Here is a 26993-nt window from a genome sequence, read left to right on the forward strand (position 1 = left end):
CATTATCATCATCATCTAATCAAACTCATTAAACTTCATGTCGCCACAACTTAGAGTTCTGTCTGGTTATAAAACTAACTACAGTAGCCAGAGAGACATATTCCTACCTCATAACTAAAGCTCATTAAATTCATGTTACCACAACTTAGCAGTAAAGTTGTGGGAGTGGCTCATTTCCATCTTGTTTGGTCCTGCGACTTGCCTTGTCACCTCAAGGCACTGCACGCGACGCTGACGACACCTGGTCGCAGTGCGTGCGTGCATGGAGGGAGTGCCATTGGGCCACTGCATGTCTCTGCGATCCCATCATATTGCTCCAGTGCGTCATTTCGTGTGGACCTGCAACATACACAACAGAAACTACAGTTATTTCACACTATCTTGGCTTAAATTTTTGCATTTTGCAGCTTAATTCCCATTGATTAGTAGCAGAAATGGACACAGCTACAGCTCTACTACCTCTCCTTGGGGCTTCTTCATGACTGGCATATTATTTAGTCTTAATCTATTTTTAAGACTAAGTATTCACAATGGTGAGATTGCAATTTTTGGCCAGGTTAAGTAAAAGCAGTATAACATACCTCACATCCAGCTCTGTTCTATCCTTATAACATACCACATATCCAGCTGTTTTATCCTTCTAACACACCACACATCGAACTCTGTTTTATCCTTATAACACACCACACATCCAGCTCTGTTTTATCCCTATAACCACTGTCTTGATTCCTCTATGCTTACAGTATACCAATTACAGTACATTCATTTTTCTCTTTTCCTCAAGACTTTTATATTTGTTCTTTTATTCTTACAACCTTATCCTTATTTATATCCTTATAAGCACATATCAGTACTAACAAAACTACTGTATATAATTCCTGACAATAAACAGCTAATAAGACTTCATTATCACAGAAATTAATCACAGTCCTTTATGTTCCTTCCTACCTGCCGACCTGCTTCTTTGATCTCCCTCCCTCCCTCCCTGCTCACCTACCTGCCTGCCTATCACAGTGCCTGCCTAACTCCCTCACTGCCTTCCCCTTTACAACCATCTTTGTCAACCACACTTCCTTCGTTCCTGCCTACCTATGTGTTTCTTTCATCTACCCACTACCTCCCAGCTCACCTACCTGCATCCCTGCCAGTCTCCTTATGTCACTGCTCACCAGCCTCTTTCTCTGTCTCCCTACCTCCCAGTCTGCCTGCCTGCCGTTCACATTGCCTTCCTCCCTACCCGTAAAACAAAAATAAAAAACCAGCCCCAAACAAATAGGGGAGGATCAGCCAGAATGCTTGCTGGGAGAGTTTGTCGGTACAAGATATTTTGGCAGAGAAGGGCAGAGGGATACGGTGGTGTGGGTGTGCTGACTAAGGAGAAATGGGTGGAGTATATTAAGAATGTAATGAGAGTGAGAGAAAGGATAATAGTAGTGATAATTCTGTTTGGTAGGGTCACATTTCCATTTTTATAAGTGTATGCTCCACAGGCTGGCTTGGATAATGTAGAAAACGACAGATTCTGGGATGACTTAATACGTGTGGTAAGTGCTATGGGGGATGATGAGATCGTAGTTTTGGGTGGGGACTTAAATGGTCATATAGGTGATGAAGCTCAAGGATATGAAAGCATACATGGGGGATGCGCATATGGTACGAGATATGAAGAAGGGGAAAGGATACTCGAGATTGGAGAGGCAATGAACATGATTGTGTGCAACACACGTTTTAGAAAATGAGAGAGTAGGTTAATTACACATGAGCCTGGTGGAAATGGTTGTCAGATAGACTATTTCACTGTCAGGAGGGCTGATAGGAGGTTGGTGAGGGACGTTCAAGTTGTAGGGAGCGAGAAGTATGTGCAGCAACACAAGTTATTGATAAGCGACATGGTGCTTAAGGAGTGGGGTGATGAAAAAGAGGATCTATGCACCTAGGGGGAAAAAGAGGTATGCTGGGCAAAATCTGAGTCTCAGAGACTTTAAGTGGATAACCTAAATAGTGTGGAAAGAAAGAATATGATATTTAAGGTGGCAGATCAGATGAAGAGGGAAAACAGAGATATCACAGGTGAACAGTGTGTGACGAATGATGAAAGAAAAGGGAGTGGTGAACAATGGGGATATTAAAGATGCCTGGAGACAGCATTATAATCAGATGGTGAATGAGGAGTTTGACTGGAACAGCGAAAGTAACAACAACAGTAACAACAACAAGATAAAGCTGACCTGATGGGTGTTGGCCAAGTACAACTCGACCAATAAACTCGTCCCTCATAACACCACCATTCCAATCCCAAGCTGTCAAGACCAGCGATGTCTCTCTCAGGTCACTCCCACTGACATGAAAGCTGAAGGACTCATTGTAGGTAGGGGACAGAGTGTTCCTCTTGACGCTAGTTTTCTTCGACTTGAGGTGACGTCCCCGCACCACAAGCGATACACGCATATACGGGTCTGTGAAAGTAAGGTATAGGAGAGAGGGTGGGGTGTGAGCTGGGAGCAGGGCAATGAAATGGCGGGGGACAGGGCGACATGGAAGCGATTTGTTTGTGGCCACCCCTTACGGGATTAAGGCATCTGGCAATAGACAGATAGAAAGTAAGGTAGATTAGCATTAGTACCATATGATATGGTCTATGGTTGTAGGGTTGCATAATGTTAGTACAATTTGATACAGTTACTATGGAAGGTCAGTATGAAAGGAAATAATGATTAGTAGAGTATGACAGGGTGTTCCTCTTAATGCAGTCAGTGTTACATCCACATATGGGTCTGGAGAGGTGTAGTACAGTAGCTATAACAGGAAGCAGTTAGCTGGTTTTAGTATTTGGTTTACCTTTCAGTTCACAGAAAACATCAGCTGTATCATACCTAACCTCAATACGTATTTTACTCAAGAGGAAGCTTGGTATCATTTTTATGTATGTATGTATGTATGTATGTATGTAGCTACATATGTATACATGTATGATTTCAGCAATATAGGGGAAGTTATCAGCTGATTTTGGGACTTGGTTTAACTTCCAGTCCACACAAAACATTAGTATGGGGATTCCTTACTAGCAAGCATGGCATTATTTGCTGAGATTTGATCTGATTTGATTGATTTTATTTGAAGAGAAACAACTCTTAAAAAGGCATAACTATACCTGCACCACGCACAAGGTTGGTCTGAAGAATTTGCTTGGCTTTGATAATGTCTACGTTGAGACGTCCAGCAGTGGGGAGGTAGTTGAGTGAGACCAGGACTTCACCATACTCCTCTTCCTCCTGCCGCATGAAAAGGGAGGAAATTGATGGGAGGCTACATAATACACACACACACACACACACACACACACACACACACACACACACACACACACACACACACACACACACACACACACACACACACACACACACACACACACACACACACACACACACAGTTTGGATTCAGAAGTGGAAGGCTGCGTGTTTCCAACTTGTTGAGTTTCTACTCAAAGGCGATTGATGTGCTACAAGAGAGAGATAGTTGGGTGGATTGTGTGTATTTAGATTTGGAGAAAGCGTTTGATAAGGTACCCCAAAAGCAACTAATGTGGAAACTGGAACACAGGAGGACTGAAGGGGAATCTCTTGGAGTGGATGAGAGACTTCTTGAGAGACAGGCAAATGAGGACAGTAATAAAAGACAGGATGGATGGAGGGAAGTAACAAGCGGAGTCCTGCAGGGCTCAGTGTTAGCACCCGTAATGTTCCTGATTTACGTAAACAATATGGTAGATGGAATGAACAGTTATGCAAGTCTGTTTGCTGATGATGCAAAGATCATGAGGAATGCAGATGTTGAAGAAGATTGTAAAATGCAACAGGAGGACTTGGATAAGATTCATGAGTGCAGCCGGATGTGGGAAATTAAATTTAATGCAAAAACTGTAAAATATTGGAAATGGGTAAAAGTTCCAAGAGACCATCACTTAATTAGTTGACGGGTAATGAACCACACAAAAGCGAGAGAAGAGAACAACCTGGGAGTGCTGGTCCAAGATAATTTATCACTTGAAAAACAAATTAACAAGATAGAGACGTATAATCTCTTGACTAACATAAGAGTAGCATTTCATTACATGGATGAGGAGATAATGAAAAAATTGATAATGGCCATGATCCGCCCAAGGTTGGAATATGCGGCAGTAGTGTGGTCCTCACATAAAAAGAAAGATATAAACAAGATCGAGAGAATACAAAGAACAGCAACCAAGATGGTCCTTAGTCTGGCAGATCTGTCGTAAAGGGAAAGGCTGGAAAAACTAGACCTGCCTTCCTCAGAAGAAAACAGGGAGAGGGATGACATGACTTTAGTGTTCAGGGCCAGGATGGGAGTGGAAACAATTGACAGAGAAGATCTGTTTGTATGGGATGAGAGGGTAACAAGAGGACACGGAATGAAACTGAAAAAGCCAAGTTGCTTGAAGGATATCAAGAAATACAGTTTTCCATGTAGATGCACAGACGTGTGGAATAGCCTGGACAAAAAGCTCGTCCAGTCTAAAAACTTAAACTAGTTAAAGCAAAGTCTGACTTATTGATTGGATGATGATGATGATGATGATATATATATATATATATATATATATATATATATATATATATATATATCTACCTATCTATATACTGTATATATATATATATATATATATATATATATATATATATATATATATATATATATATATATACTGTATATATATATATATATATATATATATATATATATATATATATACAGTATATAGATAGGTAGATAGATATAGATAGATAGATAGATAGACAGATATACTGTACTGTATATCCATACAAACAAGAGACTGTTAAGGTCAAATGTGCAAAACAAATCTCTTAGGACGATGTTCTACAAAGTATTCTGTCAACAAGACTAAAATAAGAATGCAGTAATTTAAGTCAACTATATTACAAGAAGCCAGTTGGCTTGTCACTTAGTGAGTACGTCACGTGTCAGAAAGGCTGCTTATAATGACGACTGCTATATTGCACAGCTCAGAGCATCAACTCACCTGAGGACAGTGCATTAGAGGCCTCCACAGTCGAGCAGGGCGAGCCAGGTTGACGGAACTGAGTGGCTGCAAAACCCTTCCCACCACACAATGACGCGAGAACTTGTCAAAGTCCTTTACCTTCAGCTCAAGCGTTCGTCGTATTGCCTCCCTGTATGCAAGCTGGGAAGGGGAGATACAGATTACTAGTAAAGCTGTGGTGGTGGTGCTGGTGGCAGTGATGGTGGTAGAGATGGTGTTAGAATGATACTGTAGCAGTAGTGAAAGTACCATGGTGGTAGTGTTGTTGTGGTGGTTATGGTGGAGATGCATAATTTGGCAGTCAGTAGAATGGTTCTATCCCAAAAAAGATTCAAGAGTGACTTAGTTTTCTTTTTATCTGTGGGATGGGTCCAAGAAGTCTGCAGATTCATAAATTGTACACTGTACATTATAATAGCTAGTTAGACACTTATTCACTTGGAAAAAAAAGAATTGGTTAAATGAGTGCAACAATTTCCATTATAGCTTGCAATATGAGGATCTTTTTCCTTTTTCATATATTCTGGATATAACCAGTCAGCATCCTTCAGCCTTAAAGGCACTCCTGAAACTGAAAGGGACACAGTACTACAGTTACCTCAAAAGAAAATGTCTCTTCAAAGACAGGGTCCTGAGTCTTCTTCTTAACAGTTGTCTGGTGGCAGTTCTTGCTGTCTGGGAGTAGTGAAACCTGCAGATAAGGTCACACACATTAACATCACTTAAGGCCGGAGAAAATGGAGGAGAGACTAACTAGAAGACTGTACTGTATGTGAATGATATGGATAGGGAGAGGAGGAGGGAGAAATCGAGGATGAGTTGGTGGTACAGGATGACGAGGTATACGAATGAGTGGTGTGAGCCAGACGAAGAGAGGGGGAGGCGAAGACCAAGGATGTGGTGAAGGGTTGGGGTGGAGAGTTGTATAAATGTGGATGGTGTGAGTCAAAAGGAGGGCAGTCTGATGGCAAAGAACAGAATGAATGACTTGGAGGCAATTCGTTTGAGGCCACTCTAACAGGAAGGAGGAGGAGGAGGAGGAGGAGGAGGAGGAGGAGGAGGAGGAGGAGGAGAAGGAGGAGGGGGTGAGGGAGGGAGGGAGAATGTAAAAAGGGAGTTGAGGGGAAAACTATGTACAACTTGTATTACGAGGAGATAGGGCCACAAAGGATGCAGTAGTATCAGAAGTAAGCAGCAGGAAGTGAGAAATATTCAATGTACAACATATACGTGAAAATATGGATAAGAGATGACAATGATGACGATGATGATGATGATGATGATGATACAATAATGATGACAATGATAGGATGAAGATGATATGATGACAACGATGGCAAAGGTGATGAACATAAAGATAGAGATGAAGATAATGACAACAATGATGATGATGATGATGATGATGATGATGATGATAATGATGATAATTATACTAACCTTAACATATGGGTTAGAGTGAGCCAAATCATTCCTGTCCTTACATGCAGGTCTTGGGAGATCCATGGCCTCTAGTACCTGTAAAAAAGGATAACCAATGAAAAAAGGCAAGCATGGTCAAGGTGTAAAACTAGTCATATTGTTTTCATCTAAGGGAAATGGGTCACTCACAGAACTTCAATAGCATGTTATGATTACAAGGAATATGATGAGCAATAGTTACAGAAGTATGAGTCTCCTTCTCTACTATTCAAATCAACTCTCCAACTTGACATCAAATGGCCATCAACTTCGCTGAAAGGGGTTAGTGATCTCTGTCAAGTTCAAGTAAATGCATTATAATGCAGGGGTAATCCCATACTACCCCCTTCAAGGTACTGCATATGGGCCTGGGGCTAGGCTACCACGGTCCGGTACATTTGAGAGTAGATGACCGGCCTATTCCTCTTGGTGGCATTACAAGACTGAAAAATCTGCAGTTACCATTTAAGATCAAACTGTTAAGGCTTCATACACGTTCTGGTCGGCCTGTCCAGTTGCCTGCATAAACCAGTCAGTTCAGGCAAAACTGAGCATGTGTGGGTTGTTGGGGCCAAGGCTTTCATCCTTAATTAAGGCTGCCTGTACAGGCTGCATTCAGGTGGCCTGTACAATGAGCCAGACATGTATGAGGTCCTTTAATCTATGCAAGGGCGTCATTTCAATAGGGACCTTCTAATCACTTAACCATCTGAAGCATATGAGGCATTAAAAGCACAAAAAACACTTACTTCTGACTTCAAACAACCTCTTAGTGTAAGAACTTCAAGCGAAGGAAAGATGTTTGTTTATAAACAACTTAACTGAAATAACCTCATGTGAAAAAGCTTTACTGTTGTTGTTGTGACCACTGGTTCATCTGTTCACGAACCAAGTGGAAAGCATGCTGAAGTCACCTTCTCCTGTGGTCACCATCCTCTTTTTGTGGGAAAGGGAAGGAGTAGAGGAACCTTTTTATAACCAGGCTGCAGAACTATGCAGGTATATCACTACAATGTATCAGGGCCGAATCTAGCACTTAGAATGAGGGGGAGGGGGGAAGATTCTTGGCAGAGTTACTACGAGTTTGAATTTGTGGTGGCTCAATGATAAATTCCTCGGAATTTATTACAAAATCAATGGAATTATTCTGTGATAACAATTATATCAGATACTTACTGCATACATTTAGTTACATGTAACAATGTTCTTTTATTATACTGTAAATAACCATTGCTCTTCTGAAAATACTGTATGGGGAAGGGGTTATATGTCTCATGCCCCACCCCTCCATCCATGCCTGCACATTTGAGGGGATAACTGAGAGAATGTATTTTACCTTAACTAAGAGAATGGAAGCAGCAGCATCATAGTGCAGTGAGAAGTGAATTCGTCCCAGTGCATCATCATCTGGTCCATCCTCAAGGGAAGATGAGGTGGAAGTATAGAGGTGGGGCCGGATCTGGAGATGGAGAACATGTAAGTCAGTATTCCCATCAGCTTAGGTGGTTTTCTAGCATCTCTTCCTTAGCTAGCCATACCGAAAGTCCTCTTCTTTCATGGGGGTTATGTTATATGGACACCTGTGCGAAACAAATTTCCACGTAGTGGTTCCCACTGTCATCATAATTTAACTAAGTAATAGCCAAAAAAAAAAAAACTTTGTGATGTCCTAAAGCGTCACCACACATTAGAATCTACTTGTTTAAAATGTATTTTGAGATCATTCAACAACAGACTGCTAAATTATGCCAAAATACACATTAAACTGGTGCATTTTGTGATGATTTACTCTCGGGGGGGGGGGTGGAGGAGGCATCGGCAAAGTCAAATACCACAAGAGGTGAGGGATTACCCGGTACTGTACTACATATATGCAGGTTTATGTGAAGAAAAGTTAAGGGAAAGTAACTGTTCACTCTCGCCCCAGGTATCTAGCCTAGCACCTGGCCTGCACACTGTCAATGGGGCAATAAAGAATTGAATGATAAACAGAGAACTAATGAATCTCAACCCACTGGTTCACCTTTGTTAGAGCTTCGTAGTCTGGGGTCTTCGGGTCTGACCAACGGAGAAGGCGAGGCGTCACAGGGGATCTCAGAGGTCCTGAGAGGCGCGGTTGAACCCCCTCTCCTCGAACCCCAGACCAGAACTCGATTGGTCGCACGTCAATGACAGGAAGCTGGCGGGAGGATATGGAGTTGGAACGGCGAAGTTCAATCTGAGGATAGGAAAAAGGTATTAGTTATTTTCACTAGATGGAACTGGGTAGAGACAGACTATTAAGCTAGGAAGTTGGAGAGTGTTGCAGTGTTCATGAGGGTGTGCTGGTAAGTGTTAAGCGAAGGACCTTGAGATAGTTTGGTCAAGTACGGAGAATGGAAAGTGAGAGGCTGACTAGGAGAATGTATGTAAGTGAAATAGAGGGGGGGGGGGCGTGGAAAGGAAGACAGGATGCGGTGGAGGGATGGGACGGAGATGTATAGTCTATTCGTGGGGGTGGCGTGAATTGGAGAGAAGGATGCTTGATTATGGAGGACAGGGTGACAGGGAAATGAATTTTCTTGGCCACCCCTTTCAGGGTTAAGGCATCTGGCTATGTATAAATGTATAGGAAAAAATGAAGATGGCTAGGACTATAAGATGGAGCTGCTGATATGACCAGAGGAAAAGTAAGGAAAACATGGATTGCAGTCCTTCACAGAGACCTCCGGGGGCAGGGGACTGAGCAGGGAAATGGCCCAAGATCATGACTTATCAAGTACTGCCATCATGTGAAAAAGACATTCATATGCCAACAAAGTCTGGCGGTAACACTGGCCTTTGAGCCTATGGTAGGTTACAAACTCAGTATCCTGGGATACATGGCCACTGCATCATCCAGGTTGTCATAGTTACCTCCCCTAGGTGTTACCATGGGTATCCATTTTACCTACCAACACACTAAAGGTGGATGAACACCTGAGTCTAGTGGCACCAGCTGCCCTCATCAGGTTTTGGACCTTGATGCTAACAGGCCGTCAGTTTTGCAGTCAGTGATGCTAACCACTCAGCCACCGAGGTGGTAACATGAATAGACTAAACGGATGTCACCTGGTTTGCAGAGCATAAACTCACCTGATGGTATATATCAGACTTAAGGTCCTTTACAGAAGAGACAGATGAAGACGGAGAGGAAGAGTTAGACTGGTGGCGGAGAAGGGATGTGGTGGAGAGGGACTCAGTGTCACTCAGGCTGTCTACGGTGGTCGCTCCTCCACCTGGATGCTGTTGTGGCCGTGTTATGGAGACCAGGGAAGCTGTGTCACTTGATGGTTCATCTGGCCTCTGAGGATAAATGGTAAATGATTAATAGCCTTGTATACAATCAATCCCCATGAAGTGCCTGAAGTTTTTTTTCGATCAAATACTGAAATGCCATCAAGGGAAGTAAGTTGGTCTCCACCCTTACATGTACTGGACTGTACAGCAGCTGAGCCTCAGGCCCCTACACCTCAAGGGTTAAAGAGAGTGCAATGTACACACAACAAGTAGTTCGCAGATGAGATAGACGTGGGCAGACATCGACTGCAGTTGCATTTTGTATAGATGCAGAAATTATTCTCTTCTCAGCATTAGCATGAAATTTCTTGTCAGTTTCACACATGTCATAAGGTCAGTGTATGAGAGATACAGATTCTATCTACTGATATGTTTTTCACCACTAACTAATTTTGATCTGGTACATACTGTAGTCATTAATAATTGGAGAAGATTATAAAATGTGTTACATCTTCTAAGTCCTGTTCACTTTAACTTGGTGAAAAATGACCTTCGCTCCATCTTGAATGCAGAGCAAAAGCAAATATGCTGTCAGTCATGAAAAATAGTTAAGAAAAGGATGAAGGGCCATAGTACTGTCTTGTGTTGCCAATGAACTGTGGAAAACAGGCTGCAAATGGATGAAAATCTCAGCCACATGAAAGAAATAACAAGGTGAAGTTACGTTAGTTTTACCATACCTTGGTGTTGTTCCCTCATCTAGATAAATTTCTATCTATTCATCAGTCTATTTATCTCTATTTAATTCTGGAAGAGGTGGCCATAAATGAATCCTCTCCATGCCATCCTATCCTCCACCATCAAGCTGCCTTCTCACCAACTCACCCTGCCCACTCTCTCATATGCCTCCTCCTTGAAAAAATGCTTAGCCTGTTTTTATCCATAATTTTTAGATTTGTAAAAACATAATCAATTATTAGGCTACAATCAATATAATAATAGTCTGGTTGAACGAAGCTCCATATTTTGACAGTTTAAATTATTATTGTTGTGCTTGTTAGTATGGACTCAGGTTAATCTGGACTTGAACCTGGTTGACTGAAGTCCAATATTGTCCCCCTTCCTTTTGGAGTATTGGCGGGGAATTGAAGAATGTTCGTATAATCATTAAAAACCTTTTAGTTATCTAAATGACTCTCTGTCTCTCACTTAACCATACCCAATACGCATTTATCTACGATAGAAAAAGATTATCAATGTTAACTAATCTCTGGGTCAAGTGGCACTTAGTAATAAGCGATAACTTTACCTAGGCCTAAAACTGCCACCTCTCCGTCTTGAATACTGAGTTGTATTTACAGTTTAATGAAAGCATATGGTACTAGTCACAAAGATGAGTGTGGAATTATGGAGAGCTGTAGGTTTGTCTCCCTGATTGCTAGCTAATCTGACCCTCCAATTTCACTACACTTGGGGTCAAGAAAGCCTGGAGGGAATCAATACAAGGAGATGAAGAGGAAAGCAGAGGTTGAGATGGCAGGATGAAGTGGTGTGAAACATGAGGGGTAGAGGGCTGACAGAGGAAGCTGTGGTGGATAGACAGAGATTAAGCATCTTCATCACCATCATCATTATCATAAGAAGGTTTAGGCTGTCTGTGAACACCATCAGCCTCATACCACCCATCATAAACTATGGTACAGCCGGTTCTCCATAAAATGGGGGCACAAGGATGGGGACAAGCCCTATTCTAGGGGGATCCACTTGGGCCATTATGTAACTTATATCCATACTGATGAGAAATGGAACAAAATAAGTTCCAACAAAATATAAAGGACTTTGATAAACGGAGAACACATTTTAAACTTCAAATGGAAGGGTCACTGGGGAATCCAAGTGTCTGACTGAGGGCTGCCATCCCCCAGTAACTGCTACTGACACAAACACAATGACAGTACAGAACCAGAACTGTAGCTTGAGGATGTACTTGATGTCAGTCTTGCTTGTGTGTGCTGTATGGTCTTCAGTACAGCAGGATCAAGAAAAAAAAAAGAAGAAGGAGGAGGAAGAGGGAAAAGGAGAGCCAGACCTGCAGGATGTACTTGATGTCAGCTTTGCGTGTGTGTGATGTATCGTCCTCGGCGCAGCAGCAGCAGCAACACCAACAGCAGCAGCATCTGTGACCCTCTCGCCAGCACAACACCCTCTGCATGGCACCCCACCACCCGACAGACTCACCCTAAGGCAAGTAAAGTTCGTTAAGTTAATGTATGCTTTGTTAATTTAGCTTTGATTACACTTAGTTCACTTAGGACTAGATTTGGTCTGTCTGTCTGTCTGTCTGTCTGCCTTTCTCTCTCTCTCTCTCTCTCTCTCTCTCTCCTCTCTCTCTCTCTCTCTCTTGTGTATTGTTATTACTTACAGCTTGTTTCATTCAGCATGGGGGCATCAAGGGTTTTATGAAGACTCTAACCCATACAGCTCAGTAATAATTATAATAATAGTAATAATAATAATAATAATAATAATAATAATAATAATAAAGACGAATAAAATGTCGAAACTATCGCAACGTAAAAATGCTATACTCTGCTCTTTTCAACTAGGTGTAAAATTGCCATCTCTCCACCTTGAATACTGAGTTGTCTGTCTAAAGTGTCTATTCCAGGCGGCCCGTAAGGGAAGGCCAATCGCCTCCACGTCCCCTTGTCCTTTGCCATTTGGTTGCCCTCCCTTCAACACACACACCTTATATCTCTCTACTCCTTGCCTCCATTTCACCATTGATCTCCTCTTCTTCCTCTCCCTTTCCACCTCACATACACTGCTAATCAGTCTCTCATTCTTCATTCTTTCCACGCCATCCCTCCGTCTTATCCTTGGTCGCCCCCTCCTCCGCTCCCCCTGCACCTCACATACGCTCATTAGCCAGTCTCTCATTCTCCATACTCGCTGTAGCGATTGCTTAATACTAGAATATGACGCTAATGATAAAGGTGTACTTTGGGAAACATGTAGAGCCTCAGTATATTCTTATTAGGGCACTGAACGGAGAATGGGCTGCAAAAGGACAAAAATCTGAGGAAGTTAAAGTGAATGAACTATTGAATATACGATAAAGCATGTCACCTTACTCCCCAGTGAGTTTTAAAAGAGGAAAGTACCCACAGTGTATTGCCCGTCTGTTTTCATCTGATGGAACTGGGCAGCTCTCACAGCTTCAGTACTTGAGATCGGATGAGCCGTAGCCAACTTGAGATTTGATGAGCCGTAATTCTAAGGTAGGAATGAGAGTCCTTGGTTACTTGTCAGATTTACCCTAATTAGCTTACACATCCATTAACTGAGCTGAAAGGGGGTTAGGGATCTTTTCTCTGTGAAGATAAACCGTTTATACTCCTTTTACTCGGCCCAAAATTTCGTCCCTTTCGCCTCAATTTACGCAGCTTAGTGGCAGAAAGACAATACCACAGCTGTAGATTCTGTCCATAGCATTTCTTTGCGACTAGCATCATATTCAAGTGGTCCTTTACTACTGCAGTCAGCAATCGAGACTGAGAGATGACAATTTTAGGCCAAGTTAAAGTAGAACAAGAATACATCACCCACCTTCTCCCCCGTCGTAACCTGTTGCACATCCTTCTCGCCTTTTCCCTTCATTCCTCCTTTTTCCTCAGTTCCGCGCCTCTCCCACCATCTTCACAGCTGATTTCGGCTGTCTGAATATTCCATCGAATCCTCCACTCATCCACAGAGCGCGTCACTTAGCTACAACTCTATATAAATAGCAAAATGATCGGCCCTATTCCTCCCCTAACTTTCACACCATATGTTGGGAGCGGAACTGGTGTTGCCAAGTCCGAGTTGACGGGGATAGCGAAACTTGCCGAAAACTGCTAAATTTCAGCAAAGTACAGAAAATATCCAGAAAATCGCCATAAAAAGGGTGAAAAACTCCTTAGTACCCCTAACATGATGTAAGCATCCACAGAAAACACACATTAAAATAGCTAGACGTTAAAAATCGCTAATAAATAAAAGTGAATTATACCAAATCTAGCAGAGAATAGCGCCCAGGAATGGCGACCCCTAATGGCTGTCCATTTGTAAGCTCGATTCTCATTGGCCGAAGGGAATTTGAGGACTGCGGCTCGTCATTGGTCCAGACGCGCTATGGATCGAAGGTGGGTTTCGTACGCGGCCTAGGTTGGTCGTGTTGTGCGTTCTTCGTCGATGGAATAAAAACGCAGACTTGTCACGACCAAGTGATTAACACTCTCAGCTGAATAAAATCGTCTGTCCATAGCTGTAAGACAAAAAAGTGTATTTGTTCTAACTAAGAGCGGGTTATGGTAATCTGTAAAGGAAAAGTGCCATTATATGCTGAAGGATGTTAAGGATGTAGGTGAGTGGGTATCCAGAATAATTCGCCCAGTGTCCTCAGTATAGGACGTAACTGGACATTATCAGAAGTTAATAAAGAAGGGACTCCCGGGGTAGGGACCTATGAGCTTCGCGACTATGAGCTGATGGGCAGAGGGCAGTACGCTTAGGGCCCTTCCATCACAGGCCCTCAAACAGGAACCCTGGGAGCTAAAGGGTTAATGACTATAGGTTCGTTCTCAAAGCAGCATTGGAAGCATCACAGCATCTCCCTAGCTATTTATTTTGCTTATTGCACCTTACCATTCTCTTATTTAGATATATCAGGTCACTGTCTACAGTATTTGCATCAACAGCAGACATGAAAGAGGATACTAAGATAGAATGTTTAGCATAAAGCGCCAAGGAAGAAGTACTAAGAAATATCCGAAGGTGTAGAATAAATCGATGAGGGATAGATGTTACGAAATACTCCTATCTTGTGCCCTGTAGTCAGCTGCTTTGTAGGGTCCTTGACACACTGTTATGGGAGTTAACTAATCAACATTTTTCAAGATAAGATTTTCATAAGAGGCGCTACTAGGAGATAACAGATTGTTGTACAGGAGATTGTTGAACCAGTGACTGTCGAGTGGTTGTGGAGCAAGAACCCCGCCTGAGAGTACCGTTACCAATAATCCTTTCACCGTACGAACAACTCTAGAACTCTGGTATAAGATGTGATACAGATAATATACAGAGTGCTGGCTGGGGGTTTGCTGGGTCATGGATTATTGAATGGTTGTAGATCAAGGAAAATATTCTCGTGCCGTTGGGAAGCTTACTAACACCTCTTCCTTGCCGGTTTATTTCTGATACTGCTCCGTTGCTATAGTATTTTGTGTTATTCATGCAAGCAGTGTCTACACTGAAAAGATACAGGAAGTAAAACAGAAGATGTAAATGAGTAGCCTGGAAAATAAATTGCTAAGGAAGAAGTGCTAGGGAGCCTTCCTATCCGACAAGGATATGGGCCCAAGTATCACACTTGCTGTTACTCTTGTGGCCTCACCCTCCAGTGGATATTAGCCTTGTGGCCTCATCCTCCAGTGGATGTTAGTCTTGTGGCCTCACCCTCCAGTGGATGTTAGTCTTGTGGCCTCACCCTCCAGTGGATGTTAGTCCTGTGGCCCCACCCTCCAGTGGATGTTAGTCTTGTGGCCTCACCCTCTAGTGGATGTTAGTCTTGTGGCCTCACCCTCCAGTGGATATTAGTCTTGTGGCCTCACCCTCCAGCGGATGTTAGTCTTGTGGCCTCACCCTCCAGTGGACGTTAGCTATCAAATTGGAAGACTAAAGATTGCCAACGTGACCAACGGAATGAGGATGGTCTTTATACTGCTGTAGTACACTGACATGCTTTTTTGCAAATTGTCATGATGATTAGTGAACAAAAAAGAACATAAGGTCTTAAAATTGGCTTGTGTGTACAGTATATGACGACATTTTGTCCCCATTAAAAAAAAAAAAAAAAAAAAAACTGGGCTATTGACCAAGGGAACAGTTTTGCCAATTTTGAAGCAAACTGGTGAGGGAACAAACGAAGTGTGCCAAGCTGAAAAGCGTTTAAAAAAAAAAAAAAAAAAAAAAGGAGAAAGGAATGCGAAGGATTTCATAAGGGGCGATATTTAAAGTTAATATCATAAGATTTGATGTGGTCATTGTTGAGTCAGTGATTGTGGAGCAAGTACCCCGCCTGAGAGTGTTTATACTGGCACTATTAACCCTTTCACGGTCGGCACAACTCGAGTGTACACAATCATAGACAAAGAGAGGGTTAAATTTCATGCTTATCGACCACACGAGAGTCATCAGAACCCTGTGGACTGCAGGCTGAAACTGATTTTTTCTTATAATCAACTATCTTTTTTTCAGAGGACAAGGGGGGGAGTTAGCGATTTCCGCTCAGCTAAGCAGTGGAGCGTCCTGGTTGTATCGGTGCCACCACGTGAAGACGTCCCTCCCCAGCGTCATACGCAACTGTTGAATGTACAGCCAAGGTCCCTATTTCAGTTCTAAGCAGGAAAGATGGGAGAATCAACCGCTTCATTCGCCACTGCTGATTATGTGGTGTTTACGTCCTCTCTGTGCATCTCGTTCCTCATTGGTAAGTGCCGTACTCTGGTTGACATAGGAGGCTTGGTAGCACCTCTTCCTTAGCGATTTATCTCTCCTACGGTACCTTAGTATACCCGTACTCCTCCAAGCCACTGATACAAACCATGTCTACAAAAAAGCTACATATTTAACATATACGAGGGGTACAGCTGACCAAATGAATCCCTAAACAAAAATTATTACGAAACCTCTTATGCCACCTAGAATACGGCCCTAAGTGGCAAAAGAGACTTAGTAACACCTCTTCCTTAGCGGTTTATTTTATATACAAGAGGATCCCGAGGTGTAAACATGCAGAATAAATCGCTAAGACAATTGTGTTGCGAAATCTCCAAAGCAACTTGGAGTACAACCCCAAGCTATGACCTTAGCACATGGTAATTGGGTTGCACAATATATCCATCACCGTCCATATTTTCTGCAAGCTAGGGATGCACAAACTATGGACCTCCCCACAGATCATGTTTTCCGCAGGGATGTATCAATGGTTCAAGAGTCGAGGGCGTGACTCTAAGGATTTCCTCATGGGTGGAGGCCACATGTCGCCCATACCAGTGGCCCTCTCCCTCCTGGCTGGGGTAGTATCCGCTATATCCATACTCGGTACGTAACTGCTGCACCTATGTCTTCCATATTAACACTCTCAGGCTCCTATTAACACTCTCAGGCTCCTATTAACACTCTCAGGCTCCTATGCTCTGGAAGGCCAAAGGTCACCGATACTTGTGGCTCTTTCTCGCTGGTTGTATCGGCCATATCCATCCTCGGAACGTAATTCTGATGCTATATCATCTATCTATATACCTGTCTGTATCTCTGTCTACGGTATCTCTCTAGCCATTCATCTATCTGTTTGTCTGTCTAAAGTGTGTGGGTCTGTCTGCTTCTCCACAGCCAGACACTTAATCACGGAAGAGGTGGTCATAAACTAGTCGCCTCCATGTCACCCTGTCCTCCCTCGTTAGGCTGCCCTCCTTCCAGCGCACATCAACTCTTTCGTATACCTCTAGACCCCATTCCAAGATCTCCCTTTCCCTCCTCCACCTGACTTACGCACATTCTCCTAGTCTTTCATTCTCCGTTCTTTCACATGGTCAACGCTACAATGCCCGTTTCCTCATTTGTCTATGTCTCTTGGGGTACCTCCACATGCTGCTTATATATCCTTCCCTATTAACACAGGCATCTATGACTCAGCAAGGTCTCTTTACCCGTTGGCACCTATAACTTAAATAAGGAACTGAATAATTAAGGTGTGCAAAATGTACTGGCCTTCTAGATTGTACGAGTATTGTAGATGACATAGAGGGTTCCATAACACCTCTTCCAGAGTGATTTACTTAGAGTCGTTGTCTCTGGTGAGATTCACCTTCGCGCATGGCAGACATATCTGGCCGGCTCCGCTGCTTGTTTATGCAGATACCCCTCAGCTCTCTTCCTATCCTCTGAAACGGGAGTGATGGACTGCAGGAGGGGGGCAATTTCAGCTTGCAGTCTACCTGGTTCACATTCAGATGAACCTGGAGTTGCAACTGCTTCTATATAACCCCAGTCCACCTGACTGAACAGACCCAATTGGGTCGTCCTAGGGTCTTACACCGTTGATGTTGTGTCTGCGTCATAATGTGGCACGTGTGCTGTGCAGTGTTCCATTACATATGTGTGTTATGTTGTGTGGGCGAGTTCAACCAACGGGATACTTTTTTTTACTGTATTACACATTAATATTTCCTAGTATGCTAAAGAGCTAAAAATTACCTTACAGGCAACTCGTCGGAAATGTACTACTATGGATCTCAGCTGTGGATGAATGTATGGGGAGTAATCATAGGAGCGATTTTAACAGCATTCATCATCATGCCTGTCATCTACCCTTTACGACTCATTAGTATTTATGCCGTAAGTATTACGTCGTAGTCGTCGTAAACTTTTTCTTTAGCAATGCATTTTATATATTAGACTATTTTATCATCCTGTACGATATTCTGTCGTCTACTCTTCACGATTCATCAGTATTTATACCGTGAGTATCCAGCCGTATATTAGGTAGCCTTGTTGAAGTGTTAGCACCTCTTCTTTAACAATTTATTAAATATATTACACCTAAACAATCCCCTGTATTTTAACTGTTTCGCATTTATTTCACATCTGCTAAAAAAAAAAAAAGGAGGGGGGGCGGGCTCGTTTAGTAAACAATATCTTTTCACTACACCTGAGGGAAGTATTTTCTCAGTTTTTAGAGATGCGATGGCGGGTGCGGTGGCTCAGGCTTTTGGCAACGATTCTGCAGCAAATCAACCTCTTCATCTACCTGGGCATCGCTCTCTACGCCCCCTCCCTCGCCATCTCATCCGTTACTCCCATCTCCACCAACACGTCCGTTATCGTACTCGGTCTTATCTGCGCTATTTATTCTTCTTTCGTAAGTATTAGGGACACATTTGTAACATCCACTATTTTTAGGAAGATCGAGACTTAGAAAAAATTGATTGTTTATTTTAATGGCCAGTACAGGGAATGCACTGTAGTATCAGTCGAGCAGGGCAGTATTCCCAAGGTGGATAGAAAACCAACGACAGGGAGAGCTGGAGCTCCCATTTCATCAGCCCTCAGGACTGTCTCCTGACCATCCCCCTTTGGTGAACTTCTTCAGTGTTTCAGTAACACAGAGAGAGGGCCAGCATGCGCTCCAATACAAGTTCCTCTTACTGTCAACACCAGACTATATGCACATTACACACTACACTTCATATTCAAAATTAGCAAAATGGCGTCTCAACATCAAGCCTCGGAGTCCCTAGGTAGGGGGGCCATAAATGCCCCCACCATGTACCCCCTCTTCCGATGACGACCCAGCGAGATGCCTGGAACCATTGTCTGAATCACTTCATTTCTGCAATATTAGCGGCCTTTCCTCTAACTTTCACTCTGTTGAGCACCACCTCCCCTCCTCTAAACCTCACCTTCTCTTCCTAACTGAGACTCAGCTGTCTGAGGCGACTGATAGCAAACCCTTCTCTGTATCCTCCTACTTTATACTCATTTCAAAGCCAAAGATGGCTGTTGTGCGTATGTACAAAACGATATATCTTGCTCTCGTGTTCTAGAACTTGAATCATCCTATTTCTCTGCTCTCTGACTTCGGCTTTCCTGTCATTCTCTGACTAAATATGCTGTATATGTGCTGTTTACTTATCCCCTAATTCTACTGACTGAAAAATTCTTCGACTGTCTTACTTGTAAGGTAGAGTATATTCTATCCATTTCACCTTTCTCTGAAATCTCCATTCTAGGAGATTTCAGTGTTCACCACCACCTTTGGCTCTCTTCTCCTTTCACTGATCCACCTGGTGAACAAGCCTACATCTTTTCTATCCTTAATGACCTATAAGCGCAGCTTGTACAGCACCCTACCCGTAACCCTGACCGCCTTGGAGAGTGTTCCAATATACTTGACCTCTTCCTTACAACTAATCCTTCTGCTTATACTGTTAGTCTTTCTCTCCGTTTGGCTCCTCCGATCACAACTTTATCACCTTAACCTGTCCTATCGCTCCAGTACGGCCTGTGGACTCTCCAAAGAAACGTCGGTTGTGGCACTATTGGAACCGCTGATTGGGAGGCCCTCAGGCAGTACTTCCTTGATGTTCCCTGGAATGGTTATTGCTTCCATGGCAGAGAGCCTTGCCTAAAAGATAAACAGCTTGGTTGGGAAATAGATAGAAGATAGCAAGACAGAAATGAAAGTGGCGCCCTTAGAATGCAATAATCGATAAAAAGAACATCGCTCTAGCACACAGATAAAAACTATGATATAAACAGACCATTTTGCCTACCATATCAGCTAGTGTGTGTGTGTGTGTGTGTGTGTGTGTGTGTGTGTGTGTGTGTGTGTGTGTGTGTGTGTGTGGGTTGATGGAGCCACCTCATCTTACCTATCTTATCACGTTGTGTTACGTGAAGGTTGGCCACTTCAGCATTGAGTCTATTTTGTGTATATAATTCAGGACTGTGACAAGACCCTGATTTCTCTCTCTCTCTCTCTCTCTCTCTCTCTCTCTCTCTCAGTGTCAAGTGTATTTTTTGTTCCAGTTAAAGTCAAATGAATTAAAAAAAAAAAAAAGATTGTCCTCACCACGTCCATGGGTGAGAAAGAGAGGAGGAAATGATGATAATGATGATGGTGATGGCTGCTTAATTTCCCCCGTGTAGTCGACGATAGGCATAAATATAAGGCATCGTAGTCTCTCCTCCTGTGCTGTTTAGTTTTCGGATAGTGAGGATATTTTTCGGATAGCGAGGAGTTATTGGATAGTGAGGTGTAATATAAAAAAAAAATGGCTAAGGCAGAGATATTCCAAATGATTTTTTTTTTTTTTTTTTTTTTTTTTTTAAGGGTGGTGCCAAGGCAGTAGTATATACAGACACGTTCCAGACGCTGGTGATGTTCTCTGGGATTGTGGTGGTCATCATTCAGGGCTGCATAGAAGTTGGTGGCGGTCCCAGTGCCTGGCAGATTGACAAGGAATATGGTCGCATCGAGTTTTTCAAGTTAGTATTTTTCCCTTTCTCATTGTCATCACCACAAGACGATTTCACTCAGCTTAAGAGAGAGGTCACCCTGATGCAAGACACTACGGCCGGTTTCTCTTCAGACTGCCATAATTTAGTACTACGCCGTAGTTGTAAAAAATTCGATGAACTTTAGTTATGAGGTAGCAATGAATCTTCTTGCTCACTAGTCACATAAACTCTTCAGTGTGACTACATTTGACCATCAGTTAAGTTTTCTTTAGATTTGAGAAAACGCCCATGTTATCTGCAACTGTACCGAGAAAGAAGTATCATCCCAAAGTTCGACCACTACATGGTGAAAAAGTCGAACCTTCTGAAAAACGCAGTAATAGAGACAAGGTTTTCATTGCATTTCGCCAGTTGTAAATTTTCTTCAGGCGGAACTGGGAAAATACTTATGTCTCTCTCTCTGCCTTTCCCCACAGCCTGAGCACGGACCCCCTGGAGCGTCACACCCTAATGAGCACCATAATTCTGGGTATTTACTTCTCGCTGTCCACTTACGGAATGTCACAGACGCAGTTCCAGCGATGGGCATCCGTGGCTACTATGCAACAGTCTTATCTGTGAGTTCTTATATATCATCATCATCCAGACCTCCTTTCCCAGCTTAGAGTGGAGTGAGGTAGGGTTCAGAGTGCTAGGAAAACCAAGCAGAAAGAAATAACAGCAGTTTTATTGAGAAGATTAGTGAAGATTGTATAGCTATGGTACTTATGAAAACAGTGAAATGTAGTTGGCAAGCTTTAAGTTAAATTATCTGGTGAATAAAGATCGCAAGCTTGGGAAGCCAGTGTTTATTTACCATGCCTGAGCCGATCTTGTTGTTATACACTGAAAGGCTGCCAATAGGAAGAACAACTCACTGGACAACTTCCTTCCTGTACTGAACTACTGCTATAGGAGCCTGTGGCTGTGTGGGACGGGGACGTAACAGTATATATCAGACAGATAAACAGAGACAGAGAGAGGTGCACATGTCTCTTAAATACTAATGTCACATCCACACGGACTATGGATTGTAAGGTGTGTATGTTCTCTCTCCCGCAGCGTGATGGCCATCAATGTGGTGGGACTGGTGGCTCTGTGGTCGCTTATATATTATTCCGGTTTAGTGGTGTTTGCTGTGTATGCAGAGTGTGATCCCTTGACGGCTGGCTATATTGAGAAGATTGACCAGGTAACTCTCTCTCTCCGTCTTCTTCTTTTTTTCCGCTATTATTATTATTATTATTATTATTATTATTATCATCATCATCATCATCATCATCATCACTATGTTAATTTACTGTTGAGGTTAATCTCGTCCTCCTCACCTACAGATTCTGGTATACTTCGTGGTGGACAAACTGGGTTACCTTCCTGGACTACCCGGCCTCTTCGTAGCAGCAGTCTATAGTGGTGTTCTCAGGTCAGCTTGTATTTCGATGGACAGTTTGACTAGTAACCAAGGAGTTGTTTTCACCTGGCCAGAATCCCCAATCCCTCTCAGCTCGGTTAATGGCCAGGTGTAGTCAGACTGGAGGGTTGATTTGACTAGTAGCCAAGGAGAGTCGTCTGTTATCACACGGTAAAAATTCCTAACCCCTCTCAGCTTGAATGATAGTCAAGTACTTTTAGACCGAGACGTTGATATGACTAGCAACCAAGGAGACTTATTATTACCTCATTGCTGACGTTCACTGAATTTCACGCAACCACACCTTTAACATGTGAAAATATCCCGGTTCTGTCGGATGAAAACAGCTGGTCTGCATGTAGTTGTGTTGTAGGTGGTGCAGGAGGCTAGGTAACACTGTATCCTTACCGATTTATTCTGCACGTTAAGACCCCGTATCCCCATGTATGTTACTGATGGAAAGGTCATTCATTCATTCATTCATTGCCAGACGCCATGTATCCCAAACGGGGTGGCCAAGAGCTTAGAGTTCATTGTTTTACAGGGAGGGGCACTAATCCTCCACCAACCCCACTTGACACGTAGGGAGAACGTCATATAACTAACATGACAAAAAACTGACCTTGCGTAACAGGCAAAATAAATCGCTAAGGAAGAGGTACTACGCTAGCATTTATAATCCGACTGGCAAATCGTCTGACACTGGGCAAGGAACGCATTACTAGAGTTGTGCCAGTCATGCGAGGGCTATTAAATCTCGTGTCGTCGATAACCAGTAACGTCAGGTCTTTTTCTTCCCTTTTCAGTTCAGTATCATCGTGTTTAAACGCCATCTCTGCAATGATATGGAAGGACATACTACAACCTCTACCTGTATTTAACAACGCCAGTGAACCCAAAGCAAAGACTCTTACTATGATCATATGTAAGTAGTTATCTGTCTATTTTTCTGTCTCTATTACATCTGTGTGAATGTTTATGGTATGGAAGGATTATATTACAACCTCTACCACTTTTTTTATAACTCAAGTGAAGCCACAGCAAATACTGTTACTACGATTATATGTAAGTGTATCAAAACACACACACACACACACACACACACACCACTTGTACACAGAACGGGCCAAATTTTGAGTGTGACATCCGTAGACTTTCAGAGACCACATAACCAAACTTTCAGTGTGACATCCGTAGACTTTCAGAGACCACCTATTACGTGTGGCATCAGTAGACTTTCAGAGACCACATCAACTCTTAGTGAAGGTTTAGATGGCCGATGTGAAGCTAGGTTAGGTTACTTTAGGCTGGGAATGGTTGGATGAGGTCATTATAGGTTGGGGTGGGCTCAGCTCGATTAGTTATTGACGGATTAGGTTAGATTGGGTTGGAACACGTCTGTTTAGATATGTTTAGGTTGGGTTGTATTAGGTTAGATTTTGCTGGGCTGGGTTGGGTTGGATTGGATTAGGTAATTTTAGGCTTGGCTGGGCTTGGTTAGGCTTGGCATGGTTAGGTTAAGTGAGACTGGGTGAGATTAGGTCGGTTTATATATGGATAGGATGCGTTAGGGTAGGTTAGGTTTGTTGGTTAGGATAAGCTGGAGTAATATATATTTGTATATATATCGACAGGCATTAATGTAAGCCATCTTTGTCTATTTGTTTGCAGCGTTGGTCTCCGGCGGCGTAGGCATCATATTGGGCATTCTGGCCGGTTCAATGGGCGGGCTGTTCCAGGCAAGCTACACTATCGCAGGGGCATTGGCCAGCCCCTCCACCGGCTTATTCCTTACCGCCATTCTGTGCCCCTGGGTCACAGCCTTGGTTAGTGTTGGATCGCTGCCCGATGAATAGACAGAAGGGTGGCCAGTGTGGCCTTAGCCACCTCTAAAATATATCTGGCCATAGAAGTGGCCATCCAAAATTTCCGGGGGAATTCTCCCGAACCCCCTCAAAAAGTTCTCCCTTGGCCACCACTGTCATTAGGCTTGGCCACCCTTTGACCAACTTATTTTTAGTCTTAGCTACGCTCCTGAATAGGCTAATAGGCTCTTCCTTTCACTTTTTTGTGTAAAATATCAATGCCATTTATTTTTTACTCTTTGTTACTTCTTTTTGTTTTTTCCTGTCGGCTTCCGCTTTACTACCTCTATTTTCAGCATACATAGTTGGATACCACAGTGATAGAAATCTCTGTAACATACAACCTCCAAAAGACCATAAGTGTTGCTGTTTTGTGTAAAGATATTCACTCACACCCTCTCCTCCCTCATTCAAGCCCAATCTTCCCTCACTCACACCCACATCCTCCCTCGCTCACACCTCTCCCCCGACAGAGCGCCCTGTTGGGATCCCTGACCTGCCTTGCCTTCAACATGTGGCTCACTGTTGGCGCTCTGCTATATGCACCGCCAGCCGAGATGCTGCCTCTCTCAACTGACGGATGCCCTACTGACAACACCACCACCACCATTACCACCACTGCCACCACCACCATAACACCCACCGAAACGTTAGTTATTGTTATTATTATTATTATTATTATTATTATTATTACTACTTATATACGGTTAAGGGGAGACTTCTCGAACATTAGGGAATATATATAACCGTTCTGCTACTAGAGGTATTTTGCTAAGGCCAGTAAAATAAATTCTCTTCATACCGTCACCCAAACTGCTGCCTCTGTCAACTGATGGACGCCCCATTGACAACACCACTGCCACCATTACTCCCACAGTCTTTTTTTTTTTTTTTTTTTTACAAACGAATTAATTTCTTGAAGTTCTAAGACTTTATTCAGAATGATAGAGGCTTTTCAATTTGGAGGGGGTTAGATAGAGTCTCCATTAACCGTTCGCTGTTAGGAGGCTTTCTAAGATCAGTAAAGTAACCACCATCCCCACTAGCACCGTAACTCAGCGAAATGTTCCCTTCCCCATCTGTGCTTCACCAGTATGGTCAAAGGTTCACAGAATACGACTCTGAAACTAAGCCCTCTTCTTGTTTTTTGCAGGCCAGATGAGATATTCCAGCTGTACCTCCTGTCCTACACTCTCTACGGTGCAATCGGAATTCTCATCACTATAGTCATGTCCACAGTGTTCTCCTGCATCCTAGGTAAGGTAAAACACACCAGATCCTCCTATATCATTGCTGACTGCACTCTGTAATGTGGCATGCAGGCTGATCGTACCAAAAGAAGGGGAAAAAATCATGGCTTTGCATTCCACGTGGTGACTTAATCCCTTCAGTCCGATGCTTCTTTATATTGGTGACTCTTAAGGATTTTATTCAGATCATGAGACTTTTCAAACTGATTGTTGTTGTCGTTGTGACCTCAGGCTCATGTGAATATAAACCCTGTGGAATGCAGACTGAAGTTCCCCTTTTCCTGCAATTCACCATCTTTCCTTCGGGGGATAGGGAGAGAGTTGAGGAACATTTGTATAACCAGGTAAAAAAGCCCCCGGCTTAAATCGGTGCCACCACCTGAAGGCGTCCCTCTCCAGCATTAAATGTAAAGTAGATTGTCAAATAAGCAATAAGAATAAAAGTAGCTTGGTGGTCACATAAATTACACTGAGTGTGGAATGTAAGCTAACTTTGGTTGCTGACAATACATCTCTCATTTTTTATCCCCAGGTGGAGAAGATCCCAGTGAAGTACCAGAGGATACCGTAAGCAAGACCTGCCTTCGGTTCTACTGCTGGCTCAGAAATACTAGACTTTGCAGGACACTGAGGAGCTGTAGCAGTAGCAGTAACATCAGCAGTAGTAGTAGCAGCGAAAGTAGAATGAGCATGAAGGAACACGGTATAAGTAGTTGCAGTAGGAGTAGCATTATTAAAAACAACGAAGATACAATAAGCATGAAGGAACAAGGTAAAAGCAGTAGTAGTAACAATATTTTGCGCAGTGGAATCAACTATATAAATGGGGGTCACGTTAAGGAAATGTATGAAGAATCCTCACTCGGCCATGACAATCCATTGCATGTCGGTGATGACAGATAATAAAGGACGAAAGAATGGAGTCTTAATTACCTTTCTCATTACTGCAATGGTTATTGCTGCTTAGCCTCGGTCTGTCTAGCCTAGCAGACCAGTCGACCGTGAGTAAGCAACCATCTTTATGGGGTCGTGCCACAGGTTCCCTACACCACTGGTATTATGTCTGTGTCTTAGTGTGGTACAGTTCTCCAGTATGTGTGTTATGTCGTGTGGGCCTCCTCTGTAAGCGGGGCACGTGTCGTCTGCGATTCCACCCAACCCGAATCTAAGCTGATAACTTAGGAGGGCTTGGTGATATATTGATCTAAGCCTAGCTAGGTGAACCAGATCACCTCTGTTTAATGATACCTCTCATGGATGGATGCTGGGAGGGAGCTTTGTAGTGCAGTGTTCTGATCGAGCTGTTGTATTGCCCTGCACATGACCTGTATATGTAGGTGTTGATCCATTGTTAGTGCTGGAGTTTCTGGAGGCGGGATGTCGGTGACGAGAGTCTGGTAATGTTTGAGCAGTGATTGTTTTATGTGTTTAGTTGTGTTTTGCGATTTTGTCTTAGAAAGACAGGGGTATAACACTTAATATAACCGAGCGATGTATCTGCCTTTTATGCAGACGTTCCCCGCCTCCCTCCCTGTTCTTCGAAAGAAGTAAAGTGAACTGCAGGA

At 43.0% G+C, this 26993-nt stretch overlaps 2 protein-coding genes across 2 annotated transcripts; one reads left to right on the forward strand and one right to left on the reverse strand.

The window, feature by feature from the left end:
• Positions 1 to 211: 211 nt before the first annotated feature.
• On the reverse strand, positions 212 to 13459 carry LOC145405618 (synaptotagmin-17-like). The gene is made up of 11 exons (XM_080276945.1): positions 13409 to 13459; positions 11889 to 12038; positions 9656 to 9865; positions 8565 to 8759; positions 7878 to 8000; positions 6521 to 6598; positions 5682 to 5774; positions 5063 to 5224; positions 3152 to 3272; positions 2229 to 2456; positions 212 to 339 (listed from the first exon to the last, which is right to left on the reverse strand). Exons 1-11 carry the CDS (start codon positions 13457 to 13459, stop codon positions 212 to 214), a joined length of 1539 nt encoding a protein of 512 aa, XP_080133071.1.
• A 2790-nt stretch (positions 13460 to 16249) lies between these two features.
• Positions 16250 to 26597, forward strand: LOC145405619 (sodium-coupled monocarboxylate transporter 1-like). Its single transcript, XM_080276946.1, has 14 exons — positions 16250 to 16328; positions 16814 to 16942; positions 18105 to 18238; positions 18573 to 18761; positions 20736 to 20890; positions 21340 to 21480; positions 21965 to 22094; positions 22237 to 22325; positions 23120 to 23238; positions 23985 to 24139; positions 24652 to 24827; positions 25332 to 25435; positions 25961 to 26131; positions 26503 to 26597. The coding sequence occupies exons 1-14, from the start codon at positions 16250 to 16252 to the stop codon at positions 26595 to 26597; spliced, it is 1866 nt and encodes a 621-aa protein (XP_080133072.1).
• The last annotated feature ends 396 nt before the right edge of the window (positions 26598 to 26993 follow it).

This window comes from Coenobita brevimanus, chromosome 67, assembly GCF_032717465.1.
Source record: "Coenobita brevimanus isolate Jiangsu-jjx chromosome 67, ASM3271746v2, whole genome shotgun sequence".
NCBI classification, from domain to species: Eukaryota; Metazoa; Arthropoda; class Malacostraca; order Decapoda; family Coenobitidae; genus Coenobita; species Coenobita brevimanus.

What these genes read in the sequence shown, in the direction of transcription:
- LOC145405618 (XM_080276945.1), bottom strand. Translation starts at nt 13,459, where the DNA reads ATGAAGGGAAAAGGCGAGAAGGATGTGCAACAGGTTACGACGGGGGAG. An exon ending in CTTCCATTCTCTTAGTTAAG is followed by an intron (nt 6,599 to 7,877) that starts GTAAAATACATT and finishes CCTTTTTTACAG; the next exon opens with GTACTAGAGGCCATGGATCT. An exon ending in ACTCTAACCCATATGTTAAG is followed by an intron (nt 5,775 to 6,520) that starts GTTAGTATAATT and finishes CCTTATCTGCAG; the next exon opens with GTTTCACTACTCCCAGACAG.
- LOC145405619 (XM_080276946.1), top strand. Translation starts at nt 16,250, where the DNA reads ATGGGAGAATCAACCGCTTCATTCGCCACTGCTGATTATGTGGTGTTT. An exon ending in GTGCATCTCGTTCCTCATTG is followed by an intron (nt 16,329 to 16,813) that starts GTAAGTGCCGTA and finishes TGTTTTCCGCAG; the next exon opens with GGATGTATCAATGGTTCAAG. An exon ending in GACTCTTACTATGATCATAT is followed by an intron (nt 23,239 to 23,984) that starts GTAAGTAGTTAT and finishes ATTTGTTTGCAG; the next exon opens with CGTTGGTCTCCGGCGGCGTA.